The sequence below is a fragment of the Crotalus tigris genome, unplaced genomic scaffold (assembly GCF_016545835.1).
Source record: "Crotalus tigris isolate CLP2741 ecotype Arizona unplaced genomic scaffold, ASM1654583v1 scf7180000017549.6302385, whole genome shotgun sequence".
In the NCBI taxonomy this organism is placed as follows: Eukaryota; Metazoa; Chordata; class Lepidosauria; order Squamata; family Viperidae; genus Crotalus; species Crotalus tigris.
The window spans coordinates 960,462-987,659 of NW_024096467.1; the positions used below are offsets into that span (position 1 = coordinate 960,462).

The 27,198-nt window shown below is 38.2% G+C and overlaps 2 protein-coding genes across 8 annotated transcripts in view; one reads left to right on the forward strand and one right to left on the reverse strand.

Annotated features, from left to right (window-relative positions):
- MOV10L1 (Mov10 like RISC complex RNA helicase 1) overlaps positions 1–3,369 on the reverse strand; it is a 47,273-nt gene extending 43,904 nt beyond the window's left edge. For 2 of the 3 annotated variants that reach the window (XM_039337217.1, XM_039337228.1), the window contains exon 1: positions 3,152–3,369. In XM_039337217.1, coding sequence (XP_039193151.1) covers positions 3,152–3,236 — 85 coding nt within the window. In that variant the 5' untranslated portion in view covers positions 3,237–3,369. The remainder of the gene's footprint in view (positions 1–3,151) is intronic. The other variant, XM_039337236.1, reaches the window with a different exon arrangement.
- Positions 3,370–3,433: 64 nt separating this feature from the next.
- On the forward strand, positions 3,434–27,183 carry MLC1 (modulator of VRAC current 1). 5 transcript variants are annotated; one of them, XM_039337283.1, is made up of 14 exons: positions 3,434–3,558; positions 6,339–6,477; positions 7,261–7,444; positions 9,978–10,067; positions 11,907–11,960; positions 12,053–12,154; positions 13,488–13,589; positions 17,970–18,041; positions 18,127–18,243; positions 19,979–20,035; positions 20,194–20,259; positions 21,231–21,353; positions 25,740–25,907; positions 26,629–27,183. In XM_039337283.1, the coding sequence occupies exons 3-14, from the start codon at positions 7,265–7,267 to the stop codon at positions 26,701–26,703; spliced, it is 1,206 nt and encodes a 401-aa protein (XP_039193217.1). In that variant the 5' UTR covers positions 3,434–3,558; positions 6,339–6,477; positions 7,261–7,264; the 3' UTR covers positions 26,704–27,183. The 5 variants fall into 5 exon arrangements, with proteins under 5 accessions (XP_039193217.1, XP_039193256.1, XP_039193238.1 ...); XM_039337304.1 differs by having other exon boundaries at positions 3,439–3,558; positions 25,743–25,907; XM_039337295.1 differs by lacking the exon at positions 3,434–3,558 and adding an exon at positions 4,617–4,634.
- The last annotated feature ends 15 nt before the right edge of the window (positions 27,184–27,198 follow it).

The following is a 27,198-nucleotide window of genomic DNA, read 5'->3' on the forward strand; positions in this document are numbered from 1 at the left end:
CAAAGTCACCCTGCCAGCAGGACTAGACCTCACAGACTCCTGATGTCTTAACTACTAAACCAAACTGATTCTCAATATATATCCTTATATCCTGAAATGAGACAATGCAAAGTGTTGTACTACATATATTCATCAAACAAGGTAACAAAACGGAACGAAGAAATGCGTGTAAATCATTCCATGTATCCTGATCACAAATATGTTACTAAGAAATCTGATCTACTTGAATCATGCTATGAATTAATTGGACATATTTGGTAAGCACTGACTTTTATTTTTATTCATTTACTAGATTCTTTCCTTTTTTGGAGTAGCTCAAGGCAACTTGCCAAGTACTCTTACTCAATTCCCCAAAGAATGATGTAAGAATGGCTGAGCAGAAAAAGTATGAACTTACCAAAATCAGTCAGTGAGTTTCTTGGCTTCAGTTGGGTTTCCTAAAGTATAATCCAACATGTTAACAGTTTCATTTTTCTAGCTGAAAGCTTACAGAGCTTCTGTGATCACCAAATGGTTATTAAAGGTAAAGTTTTCAATGAATAAAATCAAATCTCTCATGACCACTTTTGTCTGAAACTAATATGGAAGCTCCTTAAGCCTAACTTCTTCCTGTATCATTTACCCTTTCTCTAGGACATACTTGATTGCTAAAGTCACTTCCTCCACTATATTGGAACATAACTTGTAATGAATAAACAAGACAATTTAAACCTTACAATAAATACCCTACAAAGACTATTCTACACTAATGGCTTCCAAGGTCAATTAGTCCCCAAAACTAAAATATTTCAGTTTAATTTTACTTTTTAAAGTGACAGGCGGCTATTTTTTTTTTTTGCTGCTATAGATTAGCTTTGTTGGATATTGTTTGTCAAGGAATATTTCTTAAAAATATTCTAAAATTAAAGATCTTGATTTTGGAGAGGCAATCTTACATCCTTCAAAACTTTTAGGTTAATTTCCCCTCCCACTCCATTATCAAGAATTGTGGGAACAGTCGCTCAAAGCATTTGTTAGGGAGGCCAGATTGCCTACTCTGATTTAAATTCAGAGCATCCATTTCAAGAATGTGTACTTCTATCATTCTTAGAAAAACAATATTTTCACAGCCTCTAGTTCAAGAAAGTCAGCCTACATGTGGGATGCACTACTATTCACAGAACTGTATTTCTTAGAAATATACTTACTAAAAGTTAATAAATATTGTGTGACAAATAAGACAGGTTATGCAACAATTACGCAACAAGCCGATGATATCCAAAAATGTTAAAAACTAAAATGTCAATGTATTTCTTAGATTTAGAAAGTAAGAGCTGGTCTGAGAAAATAAAATTTTCCTAAAGTGATTTTATTATTGTTAAGTGTTGTTTTTAATAAAGTTATACTCAAAGATACAAATGTTAGGAAACTTGCTTCTGTATCTCAGGATAAGAACTGTATATAACTAGTGTATTCAAATATGTCTTTTAAAAAGAAGTTTATACAGATATACTTTGCATTTAATACTAACTCCCAATAAAAATCTACTTAAGTTTTTGGAGATGATTATTTCCTAATTTTTGTCATGCATACAATTATATAAATGTATTAATATCATTAAGTCCTGTATGGCATAAGGCCAGTATACCAGAGAGAATGCTCGTTTCCAATTGTTTCTGGCCCTCAGTATTTTACAGCAGAGTGGATATGCTGTAGATCCCCTCCATTAAACGTTGCCATCTTGTGAGTCTTGTGCTTTCTATCACATCCTCTGTAACAGCACTTTGGTTTGGTTCCTCCAAGCCCTGAGTCTCAATAAGGCAGGGTGCTACCTCTTCTTGAACTCTCTCCACTTGCCAATGGCCCCCCTTTTTACCCTTATGTCTTGCAGTGTCACTCCTTGGTTGTGATGGTGACAGTACCAGTGCTAAAGTACAGGCCCAGGGCTTTCACCAGTCTAATCTGGCTGTCACTGCTGCAGGGCTTCTACTTCAGCCGCAGCCCTGCTAGCGCCACTTCTGAGTACCACCTGAAATCCCATGCCACTACTGTTCTCCAACTCATGCATGCTGTTTTCCAAACTGTGAGGATACATACAATTTGCAGAACTGTGTTTGCAGTCTTGGGGAAAAAAGCTTATTGCAGCCAGCAGCTGCCTTTCATAGGCCCGCTAAATAAGCCTCATCAGCAGTGGGAAGAAGCTGGTTATGGTCAGCTGAATGTGGTACGGCCAGTGAGGGCAAAGTGGCGAGGGCTTTCCACTGTGGTGGTTGGCTGCAAGGCTTGAGGAAGCACTCCTTAGTGGCCGTGGTGGCATCAGTGGTATTAAGGATGAAGTAGATATTCTGGTGGAGGTGGCTGACAGAAACTGTTGGAAGGGCCTGAGCCTCTACTTCAGCCCTAGTGCCACTGATGCTGCCACCACATGCCACTGTGCAGGACAATAAAAAGGACAGAGATGCGGAGATGGACGGGTGGGGGAAACACCCTGAGATCATAAGCAAAGGCAGGTTATCAAGCACCCAATTTGGGTGACTTTGGGGATCAGGCATAAATATAGAGAAGGGTAATGACTCTTTGACCTTCATATTAGGCTGAACAGAAGCATATCTTGTAAAGAGCCAAAGATTCCTCAGTCTTGATCAGAAGCCAATGCAACGTGGTTGGTTTTGCATTAGGTTGACTGGGAAAACCAAACTCTTAATCTTCACACCACCACAAATCCATTATTTGGCTGCATCACTTTCAGGCCATGCTAGTTAGCCCTTAGAGTTGTTGTGGAGATAACATTTGGGGGAGACCATCCTCTATGCCACCTTGAATTCTTGAAATGTTATAAACGCAACGAATTAATACAGTAAACTGTCTAATGGGAGAACCTAAAGCCCTTGCATAACCAAATGGACGAATGAAAACCTAAAGCCCTTGCATAACCAAATGAAAGAATAAGCCACCCAGTCTTCGGGAGAAGTGGCCATAACATCTATTAATTATACTAATTAAGCTGAATTCCTGTAGGCCCTAACAGTTCGCCTATTAAGCTCTTATTTTTCTTGTTTTCGCACATAACACTTGTGATATGAATTCTCTCCCTTGTTGCATTTTTTTTTTTTTACCGTCCAAGCAATTATTGGTGTAACGAAAAAGCACCAAGTGACCTCCATTCTTCTACCTCGGGCTGCTTGAAACTCCTCTTCGACCTCCCGCTCGGCGTCCCGCCAGAAAAACGAAAAGCCTCTGGACAAAAGTTGGAGCATTTCACCAAGCCTCCAGTCACACCCCGCTCAATCCTCGGCAAGGCCTCGTCGTCGTCGACGTCGTCCTCCTCCTCCTCGCGCACCAAAACCCCGCGAATCACGCCACGTGTCTCCCAACCCCTTTCTTCTCCGCGCGCCCGCAGGCAGGTCAAGCTCCACCCAGCCGGGGAGAGGAGCTTTTTCGCTGGCACGCATGCGCGCTCAATTAAGGGTTGCTCTTTCACCTATTCGTGAGGAGAAGGATGTGTAACGAGTTGGGGGGAGGGGGTCCTCCTTTGCCTTTCCTAATTTAAATCCCGCTCCCCTTCCCGTCTCGTGACAGGTGGGTATGATGAGTCCCCCCCACTTTTTTTTTGTCCTCAGCGCTTTGGGAGGTACCTTCTTCCACCCGGATGCCTTCACAGCTTTCCCTAAGTCATGTAACTCGGTGTCTCGCTCGGCGCCCCGAAAAGGGTGCGACTACGGCTCCCATAATTACCAACCGTTTGTAATTGAAGACAGATGCACTTTAATGGGAAAGCAATGTGTGTATGTGTATGTATAGTGCAGGGGTAGGCAACCTTGGCTCTTTTATGACTCGTGGACTTCAATTCCCAGAATTCCCGAGCCAGCATGGCTGGCTCAGGAATTCTGGGAATTGAAGTCCACGAGTCATAAAAGAGCCTAGGTTGCCTACCCCTGGTATAGTGTATACTTATATGTGTGTGTTTCACATATATGGTATCATTTACACAGGATACGCATCTTTTATATTCACACATTATAAAAGTCTTGCAATTTTTTTTTAACCTTTAAAGGCAGTGCTGGTACGTTTTGGTAGCTTTGGTAGAGAGGATAACATTTTTACACTCACCTCAGTTGATTGAGTTATTAGGAATCCTGTAGCAAAAAGGACTCATGATTGCATGAATGCAAGCATATGGGGACTGTGGGGGTCAAAAAAAATCAAGAAGGCTACTTTGCTTTGTCCTTGAGGCATAGGTATGCACCCCCTACTGGAAAAGATGTAGATTAGTTGATGACACAATGAAGATGGCTTGGCTTGCCCTTTTCCAGGATGCTTGTGTAGTCTAGTTTTTAGGCAAGATATTTTTTATGCAAGTATTAAACATAATTGATCCTACTTAGCTTTGCAAAATCAAATGAAATTGGTCAGGTGTTTCCATCCGTGCTATGCCCTAAATCATGACTGACAGAGCACTGAATATGTTGATGAAATTACACCAAATAATCCACATTATAACTGAAAGCTTGCACCCCCAACATGGGTTATGAATACTTTGTGCTGTTCTGCAAAATTACTCCACTTAACTTTTAATAAGAAAGAAGAAAAACAAAGAAAAGAAAAGAAAAGAAAAGAAAAAAGAAGAAGCTCATTGACTGCAAAGTCTAGCCCAGGTCTGGGAATATGCAAAAAGTCCTGTGCACAAACCAAAATATGCATTTCTGATGTTTCGGTCCATATGCAGAATGAAATGACTTTTTTTCAGGATGTGAATGGAAATGTGGCTGTTTGGGGCTGAAGAGATTTAGAAGGGGCAGAGGAACAAATGAGAAAAACCTAGGGCAGGAGTAGGCAACCTTGGCTCTTTTATGACTCATGGACTTCCAACTCCCAGAATTCCTGAGCCAGCATGCTCTCAAAAGATCTTGGCTGCAAAGTTCATTGGCTGAAAAAAAATGCTGTAATTTAGTGTAAACAGAAGTGCCTATGAGTCAAAAAGGAGCCATGATGCTAGTATCTAAGCTTTGCCTGTTTTATGTGTGTGTGGTGACAGATAAAAACAAGATTTGATCAAATTACCATGACCAACCTTTTGAGGTTTTGTTTTAAAACATCGCTCTGTAGATGTCCCTAGTACTAACCATGTTTGAACCCATATTTGGGAGCAGTCTTAATTCACAATGTACAAAGGACACTACAATAAGTGAAGTGGCTTTTTAATGGCTATGTTGATACAACAAATGAGTTAATGCTACTTTATGTGGGCTGCTATCTAATGGCCATTTGGAGTTTTGCACCAGATCTGATGTATGTATACAACCTGTGTATATATGTAAGTCTGATATAGGTTGGATAGTACATTTTAATATTGAGAACAATTGCATTTAGATAAAAGCTATTGTAATTGTGCCATCTATTTCCTTTTTACCAAGAAAAAATAGTGTCTCAAAATACTTTCTCTCTTAAAATTAGCATAGACAGAAGTTTTTTTCAAAGTTCTATGTTGGAGTTATTTCTTAGTTGCAAGGAATGTTAAGGCAGTACAAAATGTAATCGTTCCAGTTAACTGTGCCAGTAGCTTCATAGAAGATGGTATTCTTAATACCAGTAGTATTTAATAAGGAGAGAGAGAGAGAGAGAGAGAGAGAGAGAGAGAGAGAGAGAGAGAGAGGAGAGAGAGAAAATAAAACAAAAGTATTTTATATTCCCTATGAGAGAATATAGATTTGTCTTATTCTAAATTTCTCGCTACAAAAATAGGCATATATACTGTAATATATAGAAAAGTTCATTTCATATAGTATTCTTATGCAGAGGATTAAATCAAAATATAGAATAATAATATTGTTTGTATTTTCAAATCTTGTTTTTAACCTTTATTTTTAATGGAAGTTAAAGATATTTGAAATTAATAATACTTTCATGTCGGCATGTTTGAGTTTCTGTCCTACAATCACTGTCCATATTTAAGTTCCTGACTCCCCCCCCCCTTTTTAATCCTTTTTCTACAATGCTATTTGTAATGGAATAATTTTGCAGGTATGGCCTAGGACTACACAATACTATATATATATTTCAAAATAAGTCCATTAGACACAGTAATGTGTTATGACTGAAATTATAATTTCTCAGTATCACAATGTAAATATAATTAAACAATCATACTGTTTAGTATATGTTATGTTATATATTATATGTTTACTTCTCAGCAGCATGGAACTTTTATCTTGAAATTCTTCTTGAAGACTATGATGGAAAAACCTTGTGAAAATATGGTGTAGTAGTTTTGTAGTGTGTTCTCTTCATTAACATTCTGTTGGCATTTTTATGTTCCCTTGCCTGAGTTTTTTGCTGTGCTTTTGTTCTTGTATGAATAGATCCTGTTGAAAGCCAAAGTGGAGGAGAAAAATTTTCAAAGGGTGCATGAATCATTACACAGTGAGACTATAACAAAGTATCCAGGCAGCTCTACTCACCAAACTATTCAAAGTTGACTATTAAACTTCTCAGTTTAAGGTATGTATAGCTTTTTTGCAGGAATGATATATGCATAGATAAGTTATAGTAATCAATCTGTGCTGTAAATAATGTAACAATTTATCTGGGTACCATTGATTAGTTGTATGTATAGAAGAAAGTATTTTGTCACACAATCATTACAACTGAAATGTCAGGTTAAGTAAGGATCTTTTGTCATTTTTCTAGTACTTGCTGATTTTCATACCCAAATAAAACTTAGGAAACAGTATATAAATGAACAGTTACTCAGTTCATGATAAAATTAATCATTATTAAGAAAGTGTGCACATACATTGAAATTTACTCAAATATGATTAATAAGATATATTCCAATTTACATCAACTGTTAGAAACCACTTTTTTTAGTTTCACAGTGTAATATTTTGTAAGGTATGATAGAAAACTATTAAGTAATTTATCAGGATAATTAATTAAAATTAGAAATAAATTTATTAAATAATTTATTCCTTAGTCCAAAACAAATTGATGTGGAACTTAAATCTTAACACTTAAATAGGTTAAAATTTATCATCTATTAAATAAATCTTGGATGAGAAGTTAGTATCTTGAGCATTTCTATGCAATGAAATGTGTGGGGGCAATATGTATGTTAAGTGTAATATTACATAATAAAACTGAAGATACTAAAAGAAGCATGGAGCTTTGTCATAATTATTAGATTTTTATCTAACCTTTAAAAAAATACATTTTTCTGTTACCTCAAGGCATAGTGTGGAAAATAAATGAAGTTGGATATTTTGTTATCTCTTTTCTTTAAAGCATTATGACAAAGGAAGAATCTTACAGGGAAGAATTTAGTTATGATAGGATGCCAACTTTGGAGCGCGGAAAACAACAGAATGGAAGTTATGTTCCAGATATTAAATCTAGCAATCTTCAGCTCTCCAAAAAATTTCATCCTTGTTTCTTTTATAAAACTTGGATTTATTCATTGCTGATGGGGGTAAGTACAAGAAATTGTTCAGATCTACTTTAGTCTAGCTAGTTACTGATTTCGTGTACATGGAAAACATACATTACATTTTCATCTATTTAATTCAGTTATAGGCAGATTAGGGCTATGTGCAGTCCTTGACTTAAAGTAATTTTAAACAGTCTGTAGAAAGGATCATTGTAACTCCTGGTAAAAGCAGAGAGTTCATTGCCTGTTGACTAAAAGGGGAAAAAAAGCATCAAAAAGAGTAGAGAATGTCTGAATACAATGGTTCCTTTTAGCACTTGTTACACCCTTTTTTAATTCTCTCATATGGCATTGCCTTCAAGGAAAGTAATAGGCAGAAATTTGCTTTTAGCATGTCAATGCAATTTGGAAAAGTTATAGAGTGCAATTTTATCAGAGGGCAGAGCTGCCTATGAATTATCTCCATGATGACATGATAAATGTAAAAAGAATTCTGCAATAACAGTATTCGTTCTCACAGTTTTTTTCAAGAAAATGGGTGGCCCTTGTTATCTACAGTTCTATTATCTGTGACCATACCTTTCATTGACTAATAAAAATACACAATACTTATGATCTGTGCTGATGGATTACCTGCACTTTTGGTGTGTGGTTGTGTTTCCAGGAGAGCTCTTGGAGTCTTTTAATATATTTCATGCATGCAGAGAATAGCATCTGTATGTTAAAGTAAATTTCAAGTTTATTTGTGTTTTTGTTATGTTTGTCTATTAGGCGAGAACAGAACCCATGTCAGTAACAAGGGACGCTATTTCTATATAAAAGATAAAGATAAAGAGTTTTCTTTAATATAGATGAGACTCTTTTGCTCCCTATATTCAATAATGGTGTAAGATGATTTTTGAACCTTGTGATGTTTTATGGTAAGTGTGGGATTGTTTGAGGGGTTGAGCTTCTTGTTCTTCTAGGGTGCTGCGTTCAGTGATCAGTGACATTTTCAGAAGGGACAGGAATGTTTTTTTTTTTTGCTCTTTTTTTGCTTCTTTTTAAAGATAGAAATAGGAATGGAAGACGAATACTCAGAAATGGGAATGGAAGACAGTATTCCACCATTTTTAACTTCCTCCAAAGCCCCCAAATTCTTTTTATGTGAATAATTTCAGATTTTGGTGGTAGAGATTTAAAAAATAGAAGTGGGAACAATTTCCATGCCTACTTCCATTCCCATTCTTAAATTGCTGCTGCTGCTGTTGTTGCTGTATTAAACTTGTATGCTATTCAATTGTCAATGATTCTGGGCAACTCACAACAATCAAAAGAAATGACAATTAAAAATCAAAGATAAAAGATGGAAGGCAGAATGAAGCAAAGGGTCTCACTTTCCCTTGCTCCAGAACCTTCATGGCTCTTATAAACAAAAGCAGGAGCGGGGGCCATCTAGATATTGGGAGAACAGAACATGCTGGTGATGATGGCAACTAGGTTTGTGGGAAAACAAAGGAAAACAATGGGCGAAGGGAATGAAAAATTGCAGCCTCATTTTGGGAGATTTAGGTTCCAAATATCAGTGAAGTGAATTTGGAGTGCTAGTGGGCAGTAGAATGCTGGAAAGTCTCATTCAGCCTACTGGTCGGCCACACTCTAAGTAGATATATAATAGGAAGGAAGCTGAATCATCTCTGCACTCCCAGGACTTCCTATTTCTTAGAAACATTTAGTAACATAACAATACTAATATGAATTATATATTAATACATGTACATATTTAATAATAGTGATTTTGGCATTGGAAATTCTATTCCACTATTGTTACAGACTAAATGATACCTACTTGCAATATTGCCGTAATAGTACAGTGGCTCTTGAATATTTTCTCTAAGCAGTTTATGAATAAAAATAGCTCCAACATACTTTGCTATAGTGGCTATATAATCAGAAAATGTAGGGAAGCTATGGATATTTAATTGTTGTATGTGTCTGCCAAGAAAAAAATTATGCATATATATTAATAATGTTACTGCAATTAACTAACTAAATTTATTAAATGATTGCTGAATTTCATATTTGATACGGGAAATATAATGACAGAAATATCAGCTTGCTGCCTGCATATTAACAGCAGTTGCATAGAGAAGGGAAATATTATTGCTTCTCTGAATCTGTATCACATTCTCAGTGTAAATGTCTATGGAGATTCTCAATCATCCAGGTCATAGTTGTGCCAAAGGTGCTTTTCAGAAGGCAACTGGACATTCTTGTTTCTTTTTCTTGAAAAAGTTTCACTTCTCATCCAAGAACTGAAGACGAACTGAAGTTCTGAAGAACTGAAGAGTGAAGTTCTTGAATGAGAAGCGAAATATTTTCAAGGAAAAAAACCCCAAGAAAGTCCAGTTGCCTTTTGAAAAGCATCTTTGGGACATTCTCACTGTATTTCTTCAATGTATTTTTTCTTAGTGAATTATGAATATTTTTATATTGCTGCCAGATATTATCGGCTAATAATTCTCAAATTTACATAGTTTACATAGTTCTATGGCTATATTAATCAGTATATGCTTGTTATATTTTTATATTTCAGACTTGTATTCTTGTTACTTCTGGATTTTCCCTTTACCTGGGGAATGTTTTTCCATCTGAAATGGATTATTTGCGTTGTGCAGCAGGTTCAGTAAGCATTCTGCAGCATTGCTGTGACTCCATGGAAGTGTGAATTAGAATTGCAATTTAATTATTTAATGTTCATTTACAAATATGTTACATATTTATGTCAAATTCTCTGTATTGACAATTATGACAATCTATATATATATATGTTTTCTTTAGCTTCCTAGCTATTGATCATTGATAAATTATTTAACATAAAATTGCTGCATTTTTTGCCAAGTGAATACATTTTTTTTTCACCCAAGCAGATATAGAGTAATCCACAATAAAAATTACGTTATTTTATATATGCATTTCAATTAAAATAAGTCCTGCAATGAAATGCTATTATTAGCAGTTTAAAAAAAAATAGACTCTTTCCCCCCCAAATCATGTAAATGTTCTCTGGTTTCACAAGAAATTAGAGGGGTTAGAGCTGGTGTTTTGTCATGAATGTATTTTGTTGGATGAGAACTTAATGTGAACGAAACTTTACGATCAGATATTTTGGGACTGAGAAGAAGGGTTTTAGAATTTCTGCTGTAGCCCAGGAACCATTCACTCTAGGATGGGAATTATACACGTGTTAATGACTGACCCCATCTATGTTCCTTTCATAGGACCTATAACAGTGGTGGCGAACCTATGGCACGGGTGCCAGAGACGGCACTCAGAGCCCTCTCTGTGGGCACGCGTGCCGTTGCCCCAGTCCTAGGCCTTCAGCTGAGTTTTATAAAACCTTTTCGCTTTAGGCCTCCACCGCTGTGTGCAAAAAAAAAAAAGCAGTCATAATCAGTCAATTTCAACTTCTCGCGGGAAAAAAATCTTGCAAAGTTAGAATTGATTGATTGAACTTTTTAGTCCCACCCAGTCTGCCGTTACCACCACAGCCACGCCCACCCAATGGGCCACACCCACCTGGCACTTGACGATGCATAAGTAGGTTTGGGGTTGCAGTTTGGGCATTCAGTCTCTAAAAGGTTCGCCATCACTGACCTATAAGAACTGCAACCTTTACATAAATTTATTTATTTATTTATGAGACTTATATACCGCTTTAAGTGCAAGCACTCTCTAAGCGGTGTACACCAGAAAACAATGTATATATATATATTTACATTGCCCCCAACAATCTGGGTCCTCATTTTACCTACCTCGGAAGGATGGAAGGCTGAGTCAACCTTGAGCCGGTGAGATTTGAACCGCTGACCTGCTGAACACAGTCAGCTAAAGTGGCCTGCAGTACTGCACTCTAACTGCTGCGCCACCTCAGCTCATAAATAATAAAAGATTGATTTTTTTGTATCTTCTTGTTATCATTACATGGATTCTTGCAGCGCAGATAATGTGTTTGTGTGTGTGTATGTGTGTGTTTACCAGTAGTCTCTTTAAATCATCTCATACTGTATAAAATCTCAGCAAGTGGCAGCACTTTGCTAGAGTTGTCAGGATTTGGAAGCTAGGCGGATTCAGTCCTGCTTATGACTGCTTTTGAAGACCACCAGAAAACCTTAGGATCACAAACTGGGCTGGATGTTGAAAAATATCCTGGAGTAAAGCTCAATACAACATTGCAAGGTTATGTACATGTGGCCCCTAGGAGATGAGTTTGTCTTGAGGGTGTCTTTATTTTTAAACTCCAGGAGAACAACTAAATTAGGTCCTTGATACAAACTTTTTGTTGAAACGGCCTTGCATAATTTTTAAAAATGGTATATTATTTATTGTTCCCCCCCAACTTAAATGAGTGATATAAGATTTCATAGTTGAAATAGAACTTGATTTTTCTATCATATAGTAAGTCTCACACTAACATGAAAAATATATTATTTTTTAAGTTGTTTTCTTAATGTTTTTGGCCTAGTGTAGTCCCTCAGCAGCAGTGAGTTTTGCCATAGCCAGAAACAAAGCTAATGTGGTAAGTTCTTTAAGTTTAGAAAGCTGAGTAGTATTATTTATGTATTATTTTATATATAAATAAGAAATGTAATATTTTTACCATTTTTACAGATACCTGATTTTCAGTTTCTGTTTGTTTCAACATTTGCGATTACAACAACGTGTTTAATTTGGTTTGGATGCAAGCTTGTGTTAACACCTACAGCAATAAATGTGAGTTGTAAACAACAAATATGGAACATTTGAACAATTCAAGTGTTCACAGCAAAGATTTGCTGTGCATTTGTGACCATTAAATAAAGGCTAGATAAAATACAATTGTTTATCAATAGAATACAGTCAGTAATTTGCATACACTTGTATGTTTCATTAAAATTAATTGAAGTTAGGAACTCAAGCAATTTTTCATACACATTTCAATTATATTGAAGCATGACTAATTTATTTTCTAACCCAGACTTTCTGCTCAATATCTAATTTCTTTACCAAGTAAACTTTTATTATTTTACTTGCAGATGATTTAATGTGCTAGGGTTGTTTTAGTACATAGTAAATTATGATTTGTATCTGAGGGCCAGTGAGAGAGGATGGTTCATAGCATATGTGTTCCAGCTCATTAGAGGTTTTGCTGGTAGTTTTGCAAAGTATGGGTTGATATTAAGATCTTCCTTTTCCGCTTTACTGGTTCTCAGAGACCATTTTAAATCAATCTGTCTAACAAAAGCCAGTAGCAAACTTTAATCCTTTCAAGTCATTAGGCTGGAAAGTGCCAGGAGTCAACTTAAACAATGTATTTAGTTTAAGCCTAATATCCAACCCTACAGTTTATGGATTCTTCTCAGATGGTCATGTGCCATCATCTTAGCTCTCTTCAATTCAAATTCTGAAGGTTTTGGGGGCTTTTACTTTGGCCAGGTTGTATGCATTAGATGCACAGAACTCTAGTTCTGTGGGGATGGTATAACCCCCCCCCCTTTTTTTTTTAGCAATGCTTATGTCCCTGAGGAGATAGCTGACTCTGTGGAATCCCTAAGCCATATGTTCCTTTACTGTTTTCTCTATAAATATTCAAGGAAGATATATATTTTTATCCCATTTTAAAAATCGACCCTGGGAGAGAGCACAAAATCTGTCTGATCCATTCTCTAGACTTCTAAATTCTGCCATCCAACTGGTTTTTAGGAAAGACATTAAAACCTGGTTATTCCTCAAGGACTGAGATATTGAAATGTCTGCCTCCTCCCTCCCTGGGCTTTGGAATATTTGTCTAATGTAATTGATATTACTGTTCACATATGTAAATATACTTGAATTTTTTAAATTGTAATTTTGTTATTATTTTAACCTGAATTATAGATGATGGATATATATATATATATACCTTTCAAAGCTGTCAGCAACTAGAGCAATGTATAAGTAAATAAATAGATAAATAGCATGATATTTTTGAAAATAGCTGGATTCCTACATTATGTTAAAACATATACAACAATTTTATCAATATACTTAATGTTAATATAAATTATTTAAAACATTTTACTGACAGATAAATTTCAACCTGATTCTCCTGAGTCTGCTAGAGGTTTTCATGGCAACTACTGTAATAATATCTGCTAGGTCTAATGAGGAATGCTGCAGGAAGAAAAGAGTAAGGCTGACTTTTACTATTTTTAATATAGTTTTCATGTATGTATGCATTTATTTATTTATTTTGCATGCTGTCTATCTAGCCTGAGGCAATTCTGCCTTATTTCAATATATATTGTATACCCTTTTTTTCAAATCAGAATAATTTGTTTATTTGTACATAGTGATTTGGAGAATATATTCCCTGTTAATTAACAATATAGTCAATATTCTGTTCTGTCTATGCTATTGGAACTTGCTCTTTGAGTCACGCTTTCTTTAAAATATAACTTATAGAAACATATGATAATCATTTTCTCTAATTTCTATTATATATATATATATATATATATATATATATATATATATATATATATATATATATATGGTGAAGAAATAAAATGAACACCAGGGTAATAAAAACTGTAAAAGTTTTTAATTAATTAAAACTATAAAAGTTTAATTAAAAGCGCCAAGCTTTCGCCGTCACCTGCCGGCATCTTCAGGGCTAGCGCGCCAGTGAATGAGGAAGTCCTTTATAGGCATGTCAAGGTTTGCGCCCGGCTCCTTGACCTTGTTATCGGGCCTGATTGATTCAATTGCGTACGGTTAACCTGTTTTTCCTTTCTCTTTTTGGTTGCATTTCTATCTTCATCCATCCTTATTTCTCTCAACCTTGGGGTGGTTGGGTGGCAACTCCAGTTGTTTTGGTTGTCTTTGCATTCTGACCTCCCCCCAGGTTCAGGTGGTAGTGCACATTCCACGTTCCTTTCACAGCCATGTCCTACCCAATTGTTCCTTTTAAAGTAACTTTCCTTTTTAGTCCCAATACTTTCATTTTTGGTGCGCCCGTCATCCGGATGGTCTTGCGAGCTGGTACGAGTCAAATACGGTGTGGGGGGGTGTTCAGCAAGGTGGAGGGGTCGTTTCCTGGTCATCGCCATACCCAGCTGTCTTGTGCGCGTCCTGCTTCGGGTACTCGGTCCGGGGTGTGTGTGTGTGGTAGTCGAATCACGCTCCTTCTGGCTGTCATAACGTTTCTCTTCGGCTCTCCCCCTTTCTGCACTGTTGGTGTTCGTGTGCATTCCATGGGAATTCTCAGGATCATCGGGTAGGGGGCGTAACGACTCAATCCCTCGCACTCCACCGCTCTCTGATCTTCTCCCCTCCTCTCCGGCGGTGCTCGGGGGTTCGTCGTTGGCCATATCCCGTGATCTATCCCTCCTAAGTCCGATCGCTCTGGCTGCGCGAGGGGGTCTTCTCCTCCCTTCCGGACCGGCCACGATGTTTCTTTTGGCGCGCAGGCGAGCTGTTGCGTTTGGCGATTCCCCCGCGCCTCCACCTGCCGTATCCTCCTTCATCTTGTTCTCACTATCAGAACTCCAGATCTCAGTTTCCACCATCCCCCTAGTCCTCTGGGATTGCGGTAGCCTCACTGGGATGGTCGGGGTGTCCCGCAGTTGCCATTCCTCCTCCGGATTGCACCAGGTCTGTTGGGCAATTTGCCCTTCCTCTTTGGTATCACCGGGATTATTATTAAGCCATCGGGGGTGTTGCCGCTGATTATTAATGCTCCATGATCTTAAAGCCACGTATGCCGGGCATAGGTCAACATGCCTGTTAATAGATCTATTATCCGAGAGCCATGCCTCTCTAAGTAGGCGGCCCCCTTTGGTGTTATCATTCGCCAATACGCTGACGCCACTAAAATTAAACCTATGGCCCAGATCTACCGTGTGTGCCCATATCTGGGAGTAACAATCTCCCCTTCTCACTGCCAATCTGTGTTCGTGGACCCTGGTCTTAATCCGTTTAGCAGTGTGGGTCTGGTATTATTTTTTGTGTTAGGGACAAGCGAGATGATACCTCCCGCCTACCAGCCATTTGGAAACCCGCCCTTATTGACAAACGACTCCCTAACACAAAAAATGATACCAGACCCACAAAAACCACACAGGAGGTCACCACCACACATCCACGCAAAAAACAAACCCAAAGCCACACCGATGACGAGGCACGACCACAAACCAGAAGCCAGACCACAGCTGTATCATTAGCCACTTTAAACCCCTCCAATCCATACATGAAGCAAACTGACACCCTCCATGAAGATGAAGCACGACCACGAACGCGAAGCCAAAAAATAGCAAGGCAGCCCAAAATCTTAAACCCCTCTGCAACTCAGACTAACCTGAGCACAACCAAACAGAACACTCCCCCAGACAATCAGAGCACAGCCAAGCCCCTAACCATTCAGAACACACCTCCACCCAATCAGAACACAGCCAAGCTCCCACCCAATCAGTTCATACCCCCACTGGCAGTTAAAAGGAAGAAACAGCTAAGACCACACATTGCTGCTCAAAGCACGAAGCTGAAAGCACCAGCCTGAAGATGACGAATGGGACTTTGTCGAAACGTCGCCAAGACACTTCCAATTTTACGTGGGAGAAAACCCGAACAACCAAAGACCTATATATATATATATATATATATATATATATATATATATATATATATATATAATATTTTTCTGTACAACTATGGCTGACCTTAAAATCAGAAACTTGCTTTTCTTTTGAAATAATGCATTTTTCTTAAATGTTGTCCACAACCATATTGTAATTTTACAAGAAATTCTGTCTTAATCATTTTGTTTTGAATGTATTTGTGTATCTCAAACCTCACATAATACAACACTTGCAATATCTGTAGTTATGTAGTTATCTGTAGTTATATATATATTATAAAATTTGGATTGCTAACAAAGAATTAAGGGAGAATGGAATAGCTATTTTGAACTTTTCAGTTCTCGTCAACCAGACATACCCTTCTGAGATTCGAACCTGGGTTGTCTGCATGTTAAGCAGCTGTATTAACCTCTAGGCCACAGGCTCTTTCTCACTTTGTCAGCTGTGTCAGGGAGGGAAGAGACAGGGGGAGTGCTTTTTGATGCACCCTGTCGACCCAAATATGGGAGAAAGAAATCTTTCGAAAAGTTCGAAATAGCTATTCCATTCTCCCTTAATTCTTTGTTAGCAATCCAAATTTTATAATATAAATGATGTCGCAGTTGTGACTGCTGCCTGAGGATGGCTCTAATTTGAGCTGATACAAGGCAAAAGATTTCTTTCTCCCATATTTGGGTCGACAGGGTGCAACAAAAGCACTCAAGATATATGTGTGTGTGTGTGTGTGTGTGTGTGTGTGTGTGTGTGTGTATCTATACACAGTATATACAGTGTGTACATAATTTAGTGTTAGTGCATTCTGAAATATTATAAGGAGGCTGTGATCTGTATTTTGCTCATAACTTTTCAGTGGAACAAAGTTACATTTTTAAATCATATCTTCTACTTAACCAACCAAGATTGAATCTAGAGATACCTTATGTGAGGTAGGGCACTTTGTATGTAAAGCTGCAGTCCAAAGCATTGAGAAAGTTCTTGCAAAATATATCAGTATGCATTTTTTAACCAAATCTATTAACAAAATGTTTTGAAAGTTATATATAATGGCTTGCAATACCTCAAAGTACATGCTTGCATTAAAACATTCTTGCTTCATTGTTTAGCCAAATGGGTTTTTAAGGTGATTTACAGCAATCTTTATTATAACAATACCTACTGAGATTTATAATTTTAAAACAGGTAGAGGAAAAGTAGGGAGAGGGCAGGGAAAGAAGGTCAGATATCTTTTGAAAAAAAAAAAGCATTCTTATTAGTGTTCAACAGGAAAGAATAAGCTTTCTGGAATGTCTGCCAACTGGGAAGTATTAGGTAGGTATGAAACAGCTTCTTCTGCTCTGCAGTTACCTGTATTAGAATAGTTGTTGCCAGATGATAGCTGAGGGGGGACAACATAATGTTATAAAAGCCAACTCCATAGCGTTCCTCTAGAGTTTGTGGAATAGTTATATTGAACAATCCACTGCCACAGTTTCTTAGACTAGTGCATTTCTGAATATCCAGTTTGTGTCTTAATTTTGTCTCACAGATTTTTTTTTCCCAAGACTGTTGCTTTCAGATTCTGAATAGTCATCCGACCTTAAAGAAACTATTATCTTGATCACATTTGGAATGTTTTCCACTAGCAGGCATACTTTGTAAGAAACATTCAGTTCTGTTTTAAACATTCCTAAGAGCCTTCTAAAGGCTGTATAGAAAATATGTGCGATTTTTATTCATGTATTGATGATGTTGATAAAGAATGGATCATGTTCATATTTACCACAAAACATGAATATGCACGATGCCATGATTTTAAACATAAGAACCTTCTTTTCTCAATATATGCATACTATATGGTAAAACCTTAACAATATAATTCTATCAATAGCTTCAGTAGATTGCTAATGTTTGATATTGTTGCTTTCTTATTTTGATCATATTTTCCCTTTTAGACAATTATTTATGATACTACTAGCACATTGAATAATGTCAACTTCCCAATACGGATCCTAAAATCTTATTCGGTAAGGAAATTATATTATTGTTCTTGAGGAATTTTTTAGCACTTTGTTACTATAATCAAATTCCAATCATATTATTTTTTTTAAGGTGGTAGAAGTAATTATTGGAATTTCTGCAGTGTTTGGAGGAATAATTGCCTTGAATATGGATGTGCTAATTTCTGGCCCATACCTTTCGGTCACTTTTTTTTGGATCTTAGTTGCTGTAAGTAGCACTCAATTGAATATAGCTTATTTTTATTTTCATTTCAAACTCTTGTTAACAATGAACAATTATTGTCATATCCTTTTATACTATCTGTAAACTACCTTTAATATTTCCAATAACTTGTCTCTAAAAATATGATTGGAGGATATCACTGAATCCCACTGTACAACAAAGTAATAAAAAGGAATCCTTATCCTTTGTAGGTAATTTCCATCTATTTTTAATTTACTTGAAACTCTTGTCTCAAAAAGATGTACAAAGTTTGGGAATGAGACTTGAAGCAAATAATATATAGCTTGTTAAAATATATTTTGATAGTAAATGAAATTAATTGCTTCATATATGAGTTAGATATAGTATCTTCCCATGATGGAAAGCCAATAGGAGATTAGCTGGGAGAATTTCCCAGGCTATGGATGCTGAAAATGTCAGCAAACAACAGTCACCCAGCACTAGGCATGAGATTCACGAAGTGGCCTTCCTTAAGCAATGAGAGACATATAGATAACCCTTAACCTAGGATCACAGTTGGGATGGGAATCTTGATGGTTGAATGAAGTGGTTGTTAATCAAGACACATGTGCCTGCTTTGCTCAGTGACCACGATCCTGGCATTCCCAGTTGCAATAGTTAAGTGATCTTGTAGGATATTAAGTGGACAGTGTCCCAGATAAGCAGTGCGGGATGCTTCAGCAGTGGAGGAGACCTTGGGAGTCTTGGCTCAGGAACTGAAAATCCTCCACTCTGAAACTCAAACAGGATTTGAGCAAAGATACACTTGTGAGTGGCCTGCATTGGGTCTTCCAGGGTCTCCCCCACCTGCTTGAGGCACTCCACGTTCCTTACTTTACTGCATTGTCTTGCTGCACTCTGCTTGGATTTTGGTTCCCTCTGCCTCGGGGGGGGGGGGCTGGCTGAAAGAGTTGCCTGCTGAAGAATTCAGCTTCACTCCCTTCATATAGGGAAGGGAACTCCTTTGGTGGGATGTAGGAATGTAGTGCAGATTTTTAATATTTGAGTTGGTTTCTGCACCTCACCAAAGGAGTTGAGATCGCCTTCATATGCAGAAGGGAACTCATTTCACAGGATGCAGGAATGGAGGTTGTTTCTGTACCCTCTCAAAGGATTTGGCTCCCCTCAGCAGGCAGTTGTTTTAGCCATCCCCCAGAGATGAGAGGAGTCCTCTCGGCAAATGGCAGCAGATTGCAACCTTCCCTGCTGACTTCCCCATTGACTTTCTGGGAAAAAAGCCAGCAGAAAAGACTTCAGATATGATCATATGATCATGGGGCACTTGACAACTGGTCATATGTTTGAACACAATATCAAGCACTCAGATTGCGATTGCATGACCATGGGGGTGGCGGTGCAGTCATCCTTTCCATGGCCATTGTAATTCCAAACCACCAAACGACTGGTTGTAAGATGAGAGCAATCTGTTGTCAGTTAAAACATAAGATTTTAAGAATGGACTACACTTCATTTGCATAGAGGGCAGTCTGTTGTTGGAAGTGGCTTCAGTCTTTGTATATAATAAAGATTCATTCTTAGTCCATAGCATGTCAAGAATAGAAAAGCTTCAACTAGGCATGACATTTTTTTTCTCTCTGAGCTTAGGTACAAAAACCAAAGTTGTGAATGTGCATCCTAGAAGGATCTACTATTCTCTTGAAGTATAGCTTTCAATGGTTCTTACTGTGAACATTTTGTCATATTTATTTATTTTTCTTAGTGTTTTCCCAGTGCTATTGCAAGTCATGTTGCTGCTGAATATCCAAGCAAATGCTTGGTGAGTACATTGTTAAAATAATTAAATGGTAACAGATAATAGCCTCTAAATCATTTAAACCAAACTCTGTATTAGTCTTGTGGTTTTTACCTCAAATGTATTTTCTGTTTTCATACAATGCCCAACTGGGAAACACTTTTATTTGGGAGATATCGTAGGACGCCTATTGGCCCATAAAGGTATTGCTGAACTGTTTGAGATCTTCCTTTTCACTGAGCAAAAAGGTATCTTTTTATTTCATAAAATTTAAGAAGATAACTTAATAGACCATTATTGGGGCCATGTGGAAACTGATCTCACAAGAATTGCTGAAAAAATGGCTGAACAGGATTTTATACAATTAAACAATGTGTCCAAATATGATTAGTGGGACAAAATGGTTTTATATTTTTTCATCTACAAATATTTCAGTTTCCATTTCTTGTAACTATTTAGAATCGTAGTACTTGTTTCTGTTCTTCAGTTCTTATTCAATATACAGTTTCAAACTTGATTATTTTTATTTTCAATCTGTTCTTTTGCATGGCTCCATTGTTACATTATTAGTTATGCATCTCTTCTGTAATTTATGTTATGATGGACGCTAGCAGGATATAGTTAAAAAAAAAATCAAAATGGCAATTGCAACAGTCTAATTGAAGCCCTGCTCCTTTCAATATGTATGCAATGTAGATGCACGTACAGAAGGAATGGGATTTTGACTGGGCTGTCCTGAATGCCAGTTTGACTTGTTTTATTCCTCCTCACACCTTGCCCTGACATCACTGACATATTAAAACAGGGACACCTTAAATAATTTAATAGCATATGCAAAACAGCATCCATTGCGTGCCCAGGTATGTACAGGCTTGCAAGCTGAGTAAAGTACTAGTCCAGTCACAATGTACCTGCATATTGTACTTCCTTGTCATCCATTGAATGATTGCTGTCAGAACTTCAATTGAGCTTAGTACTAAGTCCTGATTTCTATTTTCAGCCACCTTGTAGCTTTGAATATACATTTAAATATAATATCTGAAATATTTATGTGTTAATTTTTAATATTCATTGGTAATTTCTCTATGATTATAGCTTAATTAAAATATTTGTGTAAATAAAAATAATAGTATAACAATTCTGATGACATAAAAAGGCACACATTTATGGATATTTCTTCTTTGCAACTGTATATTTTACAATTTTATCTTTAATTTAGGTGGAAGTTCTTATTGCCATAAGCAGTGTTACATCACCCTTGTTATTCACAGCTTCAGGATACTTGTCTTTCAGTGTAATGCGCATTGTGGACATGATTAAAAATTATCCACCAACAGTTCAAGTATGTTTTATTTTTTTAGCTATTAATGCATAATAAGCTTTTATGAATATTGTATATAGGTCATAATATTCTGTGCAAATAACTGATTTCTTATGAAAGAAATTCTGTGATTTATTAAAACAAATGTGATTTTAAAGCATTTTGAAACAGAAGTAGCAATTCGTAGAACATTGTGTATATTTTGGAGATTACAATTAGAAAATGTGAGCTAGGAACTAAAAGGACAGCAAAATCAAAAATGAAAAGTCAGAAACATTTAAATTAACCAGAAAATAGTTGGCTGCAGGTCTACTAGTTAACACAGAATTTTAGAGAAACTGGTGGAGACCAAGTCAAGACTAGTGAACATGGAATTTATTGTTTTTGTAATGTTTTAGAGATATTTATCAGTTGATTGAACTCAGTTTATATATCAACAGGGAAAATATTTGCATATTTGCATACTGCCAAAGACATTCATTTCAGGAAAGAATTTCAATCACTCACAAGTTTCTTCTTGTCAGCTGTGATAACATGTGCTAGTATTTCTAACCACAGATGTCCAATGTAAATGTTTTAGACACAAGAATTAAATTTTAGGAAAGTGTATTCATAATTTTTAAATATGTTACTATATGAAACCTACATTTGTTCAGTAAAGAAAGGTGTTGCCTGCACCAAAGCTTATTTATCTGGGTTTTAATGACCCTGTTAAAAAGAACAAATTTACTCCTAGTTTGTCTTTCTTGGATTAAACATACTATAACACTGTGTTGCAGAATTCAGAATTTTGTAAGAAACTAAAGATAAGCCACTACTTTATTTTCTACAGCAGCGGTTCTCAACCTGTGGGTCGCGACCCTTTTGGGGGTCGCACGAGCCTTTCACAGGGGTTGCCTAAGACCATCGGAAAACACATATTTCCGATGGTCTTAGGCAGGGCTTGTCAACCGCCTTCTCTCCCTCCCCCCCGTTCCACCTCACTTGTTTGTGGAAAATATGCTGCTTGGCAGCAGTCTGCGTAAACTCCACCAAATGTGCCCTGCAGAGGGTGCATGAAGAGTGCAGGCACAAAGCAAGGCCCCACCCTCCCCAGAGACCCATTGTGCAGCAACTGGATTGACTTCTTCTCGTACACGCAGGTTAGCGAAGGGGAGGCTGCCGCAGCACCCAACTCCTGCGCCTGTCAGCTGGTGACCCCCAAACTTGCGCTTGTCAGCTGGGAGGTCTAGCGACGGCCACCAGTCTCCTTTGCCACCCCGCTTGTCCTCGACTCCTCCGCCCGTTCATATTGAGCCCGCCGGGGCTTGACAGGGAGAATGGGAGGGAAGGAGGAAGGGACTCCTCCTCCTCTCCTAAGCTTCAAAGCACGATCGGCTTCCCAAGGGCGCCACAATCCTCACGAAAGCAGGGGAGGGAGGGGAGAAGCAAAGGGGGCGAGAAAGCTCGTGGCGGGCTCGAAGGAGCACCTGTCAGCATTGGTGATGAGAAATTCCCCCCAAATCCAGGGAAGGGGTGGAGAAAAGGAGCCCCCTTTGGGAGGAAACCGCCACCTTCTTCTCCTTGGTTTTGCGCTTTTCTGTTCCTCGGTAGCCGGGCTGCCAAGCCTCTGCTGGCTGGAACTTCTTTCCTTCCCTCCCTCTTGGTCTCTTCCTCCTTCCCTCCCTCTCCCATTGTCCCTTCCTTCCTTTCCTTCGCCTCTCTCTTTGTCACTCCTTCCCTCCCTCTCTCCCCTTGTCCCTTCCTTCCTTCCTTCCTTCCTTCCTTCCTTCCTTCCTTCCTTCCTTCCTTCCTTTCTTCCGCCTCCCTCTTTGCTCCTCCTTCCCTCCCTCTTTCCCCTTGTCCCTTCCGTTCTTCCTTCCTTCCCTCTTGTCCAGGATCGGGGCGAACCTCTACAGCTGATCCGTGCTTTTGCAGAGCAGCCAAGAAGCAGGTCAGCTGTAGCAGCTCTCCTTGGCTCCTGCCCAGCAAACTTGCTCGAGCTTTGCTAGAAAACATGCCGCTTGCTAATTTAGCAGAAGCGCGAATCAGCTATAGCCCGGCGCTGATCCTGGGGCTTCTGCTAACTTAGCAAGCAGCATGTTTTCTGGCGAAGCTGAGCAAGTGAGCTGGGTGGAGCTCTCCTCTGCCTATCGCAGCCTGTCCCCCTCCCCTTGTCTCTTCCTGGGCATGGAGGGGGGGGAGGAAGAAAGGGACGAAGAGGGAGGGAAGTAAGGGATAATGAGAGAGGGAAGGAAGGAACAATGGAAGGGAGGGAAGGAAGGAAGGGACAAAGAGGGAGGGAAGGAAGGAAGGGACTAAGGGAGGGGAAGGAAAGGAAGGAAAGAAGGAAGGGACAATGGGAAAGAGGAAGCGAAGGAGGAAGAGACTAAGGGAGGTGAAGGAAAGGAAGGAAAGAAGGAAGGAAGGGACAATGGGAGAGAAGGAGGGAAGGAGGAGGAGACTAAGAAGGAGATGAAGGAAAGGAAGGAAAGAAGGAAGGGACAATGGGAAAGAGGGAGGGAAGGAGGAAGAGACTTAAGGGAGGTGAAGGAAAGGAAGGAAAGAAGGAAGGAAGGGACAATGGGAGAGAGGGAGAGAAGGAGGAAGAGACTAAGAAGGAGGTGAAGGAAAGGAAGGAAAGAAGGAAGGGACAATGGGAAAGAGGGAGGGAAGGAGGAAGAGACTAAGGGAGGTGAAGGAAAGGAAGAAAAGGAAGGAAGGGACAATGGGAGAGGGAGGGAAGGAGGAAGAAACTAAGAGGGAGATGAAGGAAAGGAAGAAAAGAAGGAAGGAAGGGACAAGGGGAGAGAAGGGAGGGAAGGAAGGTAGGCACCCACCCCACTCCCATCCCAGAGACCCACAGATTCCCCCCCCCACAGGCACTCTGCAACCTGAGTGATCAGCTGGCCACACCCCCTGGCCATTGATCACGTGAGAACCACTGTTCTACAGGATAGAAGCTCTTTTTTTGTTTTCAAAGACAAACTAAAAGACAATCTAAATGTTCAATTTAACATGTAACAACACAAAGGTTTATATATGTATATGCATATGTGTGTGTTTACAGTGTGTAAACATTGATGAGTCCTTGTATTTCATACTTAGTAAACTCTTGCTAAGAAATGATAACAAAGATATTAAATTAGCCTTTAGGAATACGAAAATTCTTAATTATGCAACTTGAAAAATGAATGATCTTTGAATCTCAATTGCTATGTATAGAATTGCTAGAGCCTAATACACCCCTCTAGAGTCAGTTTGATGTAGTCATTAAAGTTTCAGGCTAAAAACTAGGAAACTGTAAATTTTAGAGTTGCCTTAAGCACAAACCCTGTTGCGGGACCTTGGGCCAGTCACTTTCTCTTACCCTAGGCCACAGGTCGGCAACCTGCGGCTCCGGAGCCGCATGCGGCTCTTTGAGCCTTCCCCGGTGGCTCCCAGCCTCCTCTGCCTTTGCAGAGAGAGACAGAGACAGAGAGAGGCAATTGCACTTCCCTGCTTCCTTCTCTCTCTCTCTCTCTCTCTCTCTCTCTCTCTCTCTCTCTCTCTCTCTCTCTGTATGTGTGTGTGTGTGTGTGTGTGTAAAAGATTACACTCACAGTGTCCTCCGAAGAGCTGAAAAGCTTTCTGGGCGGAGCTCCTCCCTTTGCTGCATCTCTGCAGGAAGCAGGAAGCAGGAAGGGCAGGAGAGAGCTAGCTAGCCCAGCTAGGCTGACTCAGGAATTCTGGGAGTTGAAGTCCATGAGTCATAAAAGAGACGAGGTTGCCTACCTCGGAGGTTGTTGGACAACAGCTTGAAGCTTGCCAGGTGAGCAGCAGAAAGAGAGTGGGGGAAGAGAAGTGGCAGGCAGACCAAGGGCAGATAGAGAGGGAGGGAGAGAGAGAGACAGACAGAGAGAGAGAGACCCTTTTGACATCTAAAATGAAGATAACAGTGCATATATCCTTTTTTTACCTGTATGTGTATTTGTATGTATGTGTATATATGTGTGTGTGTGTGTGTGTATATACATACATATACACACACACACACATATACACACACACAAACACACACACACAAACACACACACACCTATAATAAAGGTAAAAAAGGATATATGCAGTGTTATCTTCATTTTAGATATCAAAAGGATTTTGCGGCTCCCGGTGTTTTGTTTTTGGTGGGAAATTGGTCCAAGTGGCTCTTTGAGTGTTTTGGGTTGCCTACCCCTGCCCTAGGCAGTAGACAAGAAGAAACCACTTTAAAAAATATAATTAAAAAAACTGCAGGGACTAGTCCAGACAGTCACCAAGAATCAATACTGACTCAAAGGCACCAACTAAATCAGCCAAAATGCCTCTAGCAAAAATGACATTTTGAGATAGAAAAGTACATAATGTTCAGGATAATTAAAATTTGTTTTATATATCTGTTATTTTTAGCAGTCTTATGATGTGCTGCTCTTGCTTCTAATGCTGATGCTGTTAGTTCAAGCATTTCTGACAACTGGGACAGTCATACTCTGTGTAAATTTTAAAGCAAAAATGAAAATGCATGATTCGTTATGGGTGGGGCCACTAACAAACAAACAAGAATACAAAACAACAGAGGTGAGCAATATTTACAGATTAAATTTCATAAAAAAATATTGTTAATAATTTAAATCTTATTGCTCCCAAAATTGTTGAATGGTGGTATCCATGTAGAGCTTGACATAATTATTCATTAAAATGTGCAGAATATTTTACATCTACAATTCTTTTTGACATGCATGTGTCAATATCTAGCAACTTCAACTGTTTCATAGATCAATCCCATAAAATACCTTAAAATGTTATATGCAATTATATCTAACGGTACTACATGCATCATAGCTAAAGAAATATATCTGTGCACTTATTGCCTCATGTATTTATGAATCAAACAATATAAGGCAGATTTATACTTAGATTTTTTTCTGTATCTTTTTAATGTAGCAGAAGGCCTGAAACAGTGGTGTATAGAAAAGGATTTAAAGCATTTCTTAAATGCTATTTTATAAATTGAATTGGCATCCTGATATTTATTTTAATTTGCCTTGGGAGGAAAGCTGACATTTGTGCTTCAAAATTAGAGCAAATAGAAGGTTTGTTCAGGAAAATAGTAGAAAAAGTTAAAATTCTCTTGTGGCCCTGATGAAACTGATGAATTAGGGAGTTATGGTATTTATAATCATGGAAATATGTAATCAATTTATCTAACTCATTTAATCATGACCCATTATTATTACGGATTCTTCTGCATTTTGTTCTGTGTTCCATTCCTTGACATCTTTTTTTTGTTTTGTTTTAGGTGTCCAATAACAGCATGAAGGATTTTGACAAAGAGAAAGCTTGGAAAGCTGTTGTAGTGCAGATGGCTCAGTAATCTGTACTTGGGAAACTGAACCAGATAAATTTTAGGGCTAAATAATGTTTGTATACAAGGGCTGTGGTATTAAATGCAAAGCAATTAATTTCATAGCAACTCCATTGACCAGAATGGCTTGAAAACAATTCTTGCATCAGAATATTTTCAATAAACAATAACATCCTTTAAAAGTAATAGATTGTTCTAATAGTACATGTATTTGATTTTAGTTCATCTTGATTTCAGTAACTTTTTTTCTTTATAAACTGTGGTTTTAAACAGTACCATTGTTAATTAAATATTTTGACCACATGAACAGTTAATGCAATTAGTTTTGTTATTGCAAGAAGCTAATATAATTGCTGGTATTTAACTGGTATAAAATTTTAAGCAAGTTTGTAACAAATATATTTTACCTGTAATCTTTTTCTGATTATTTTTTTTAAAGTTAAACTTGTTTTTACTTTTGGATAAAATAAAAATCTTTATTGCAAGCCAGTTCTTGTCATTGGA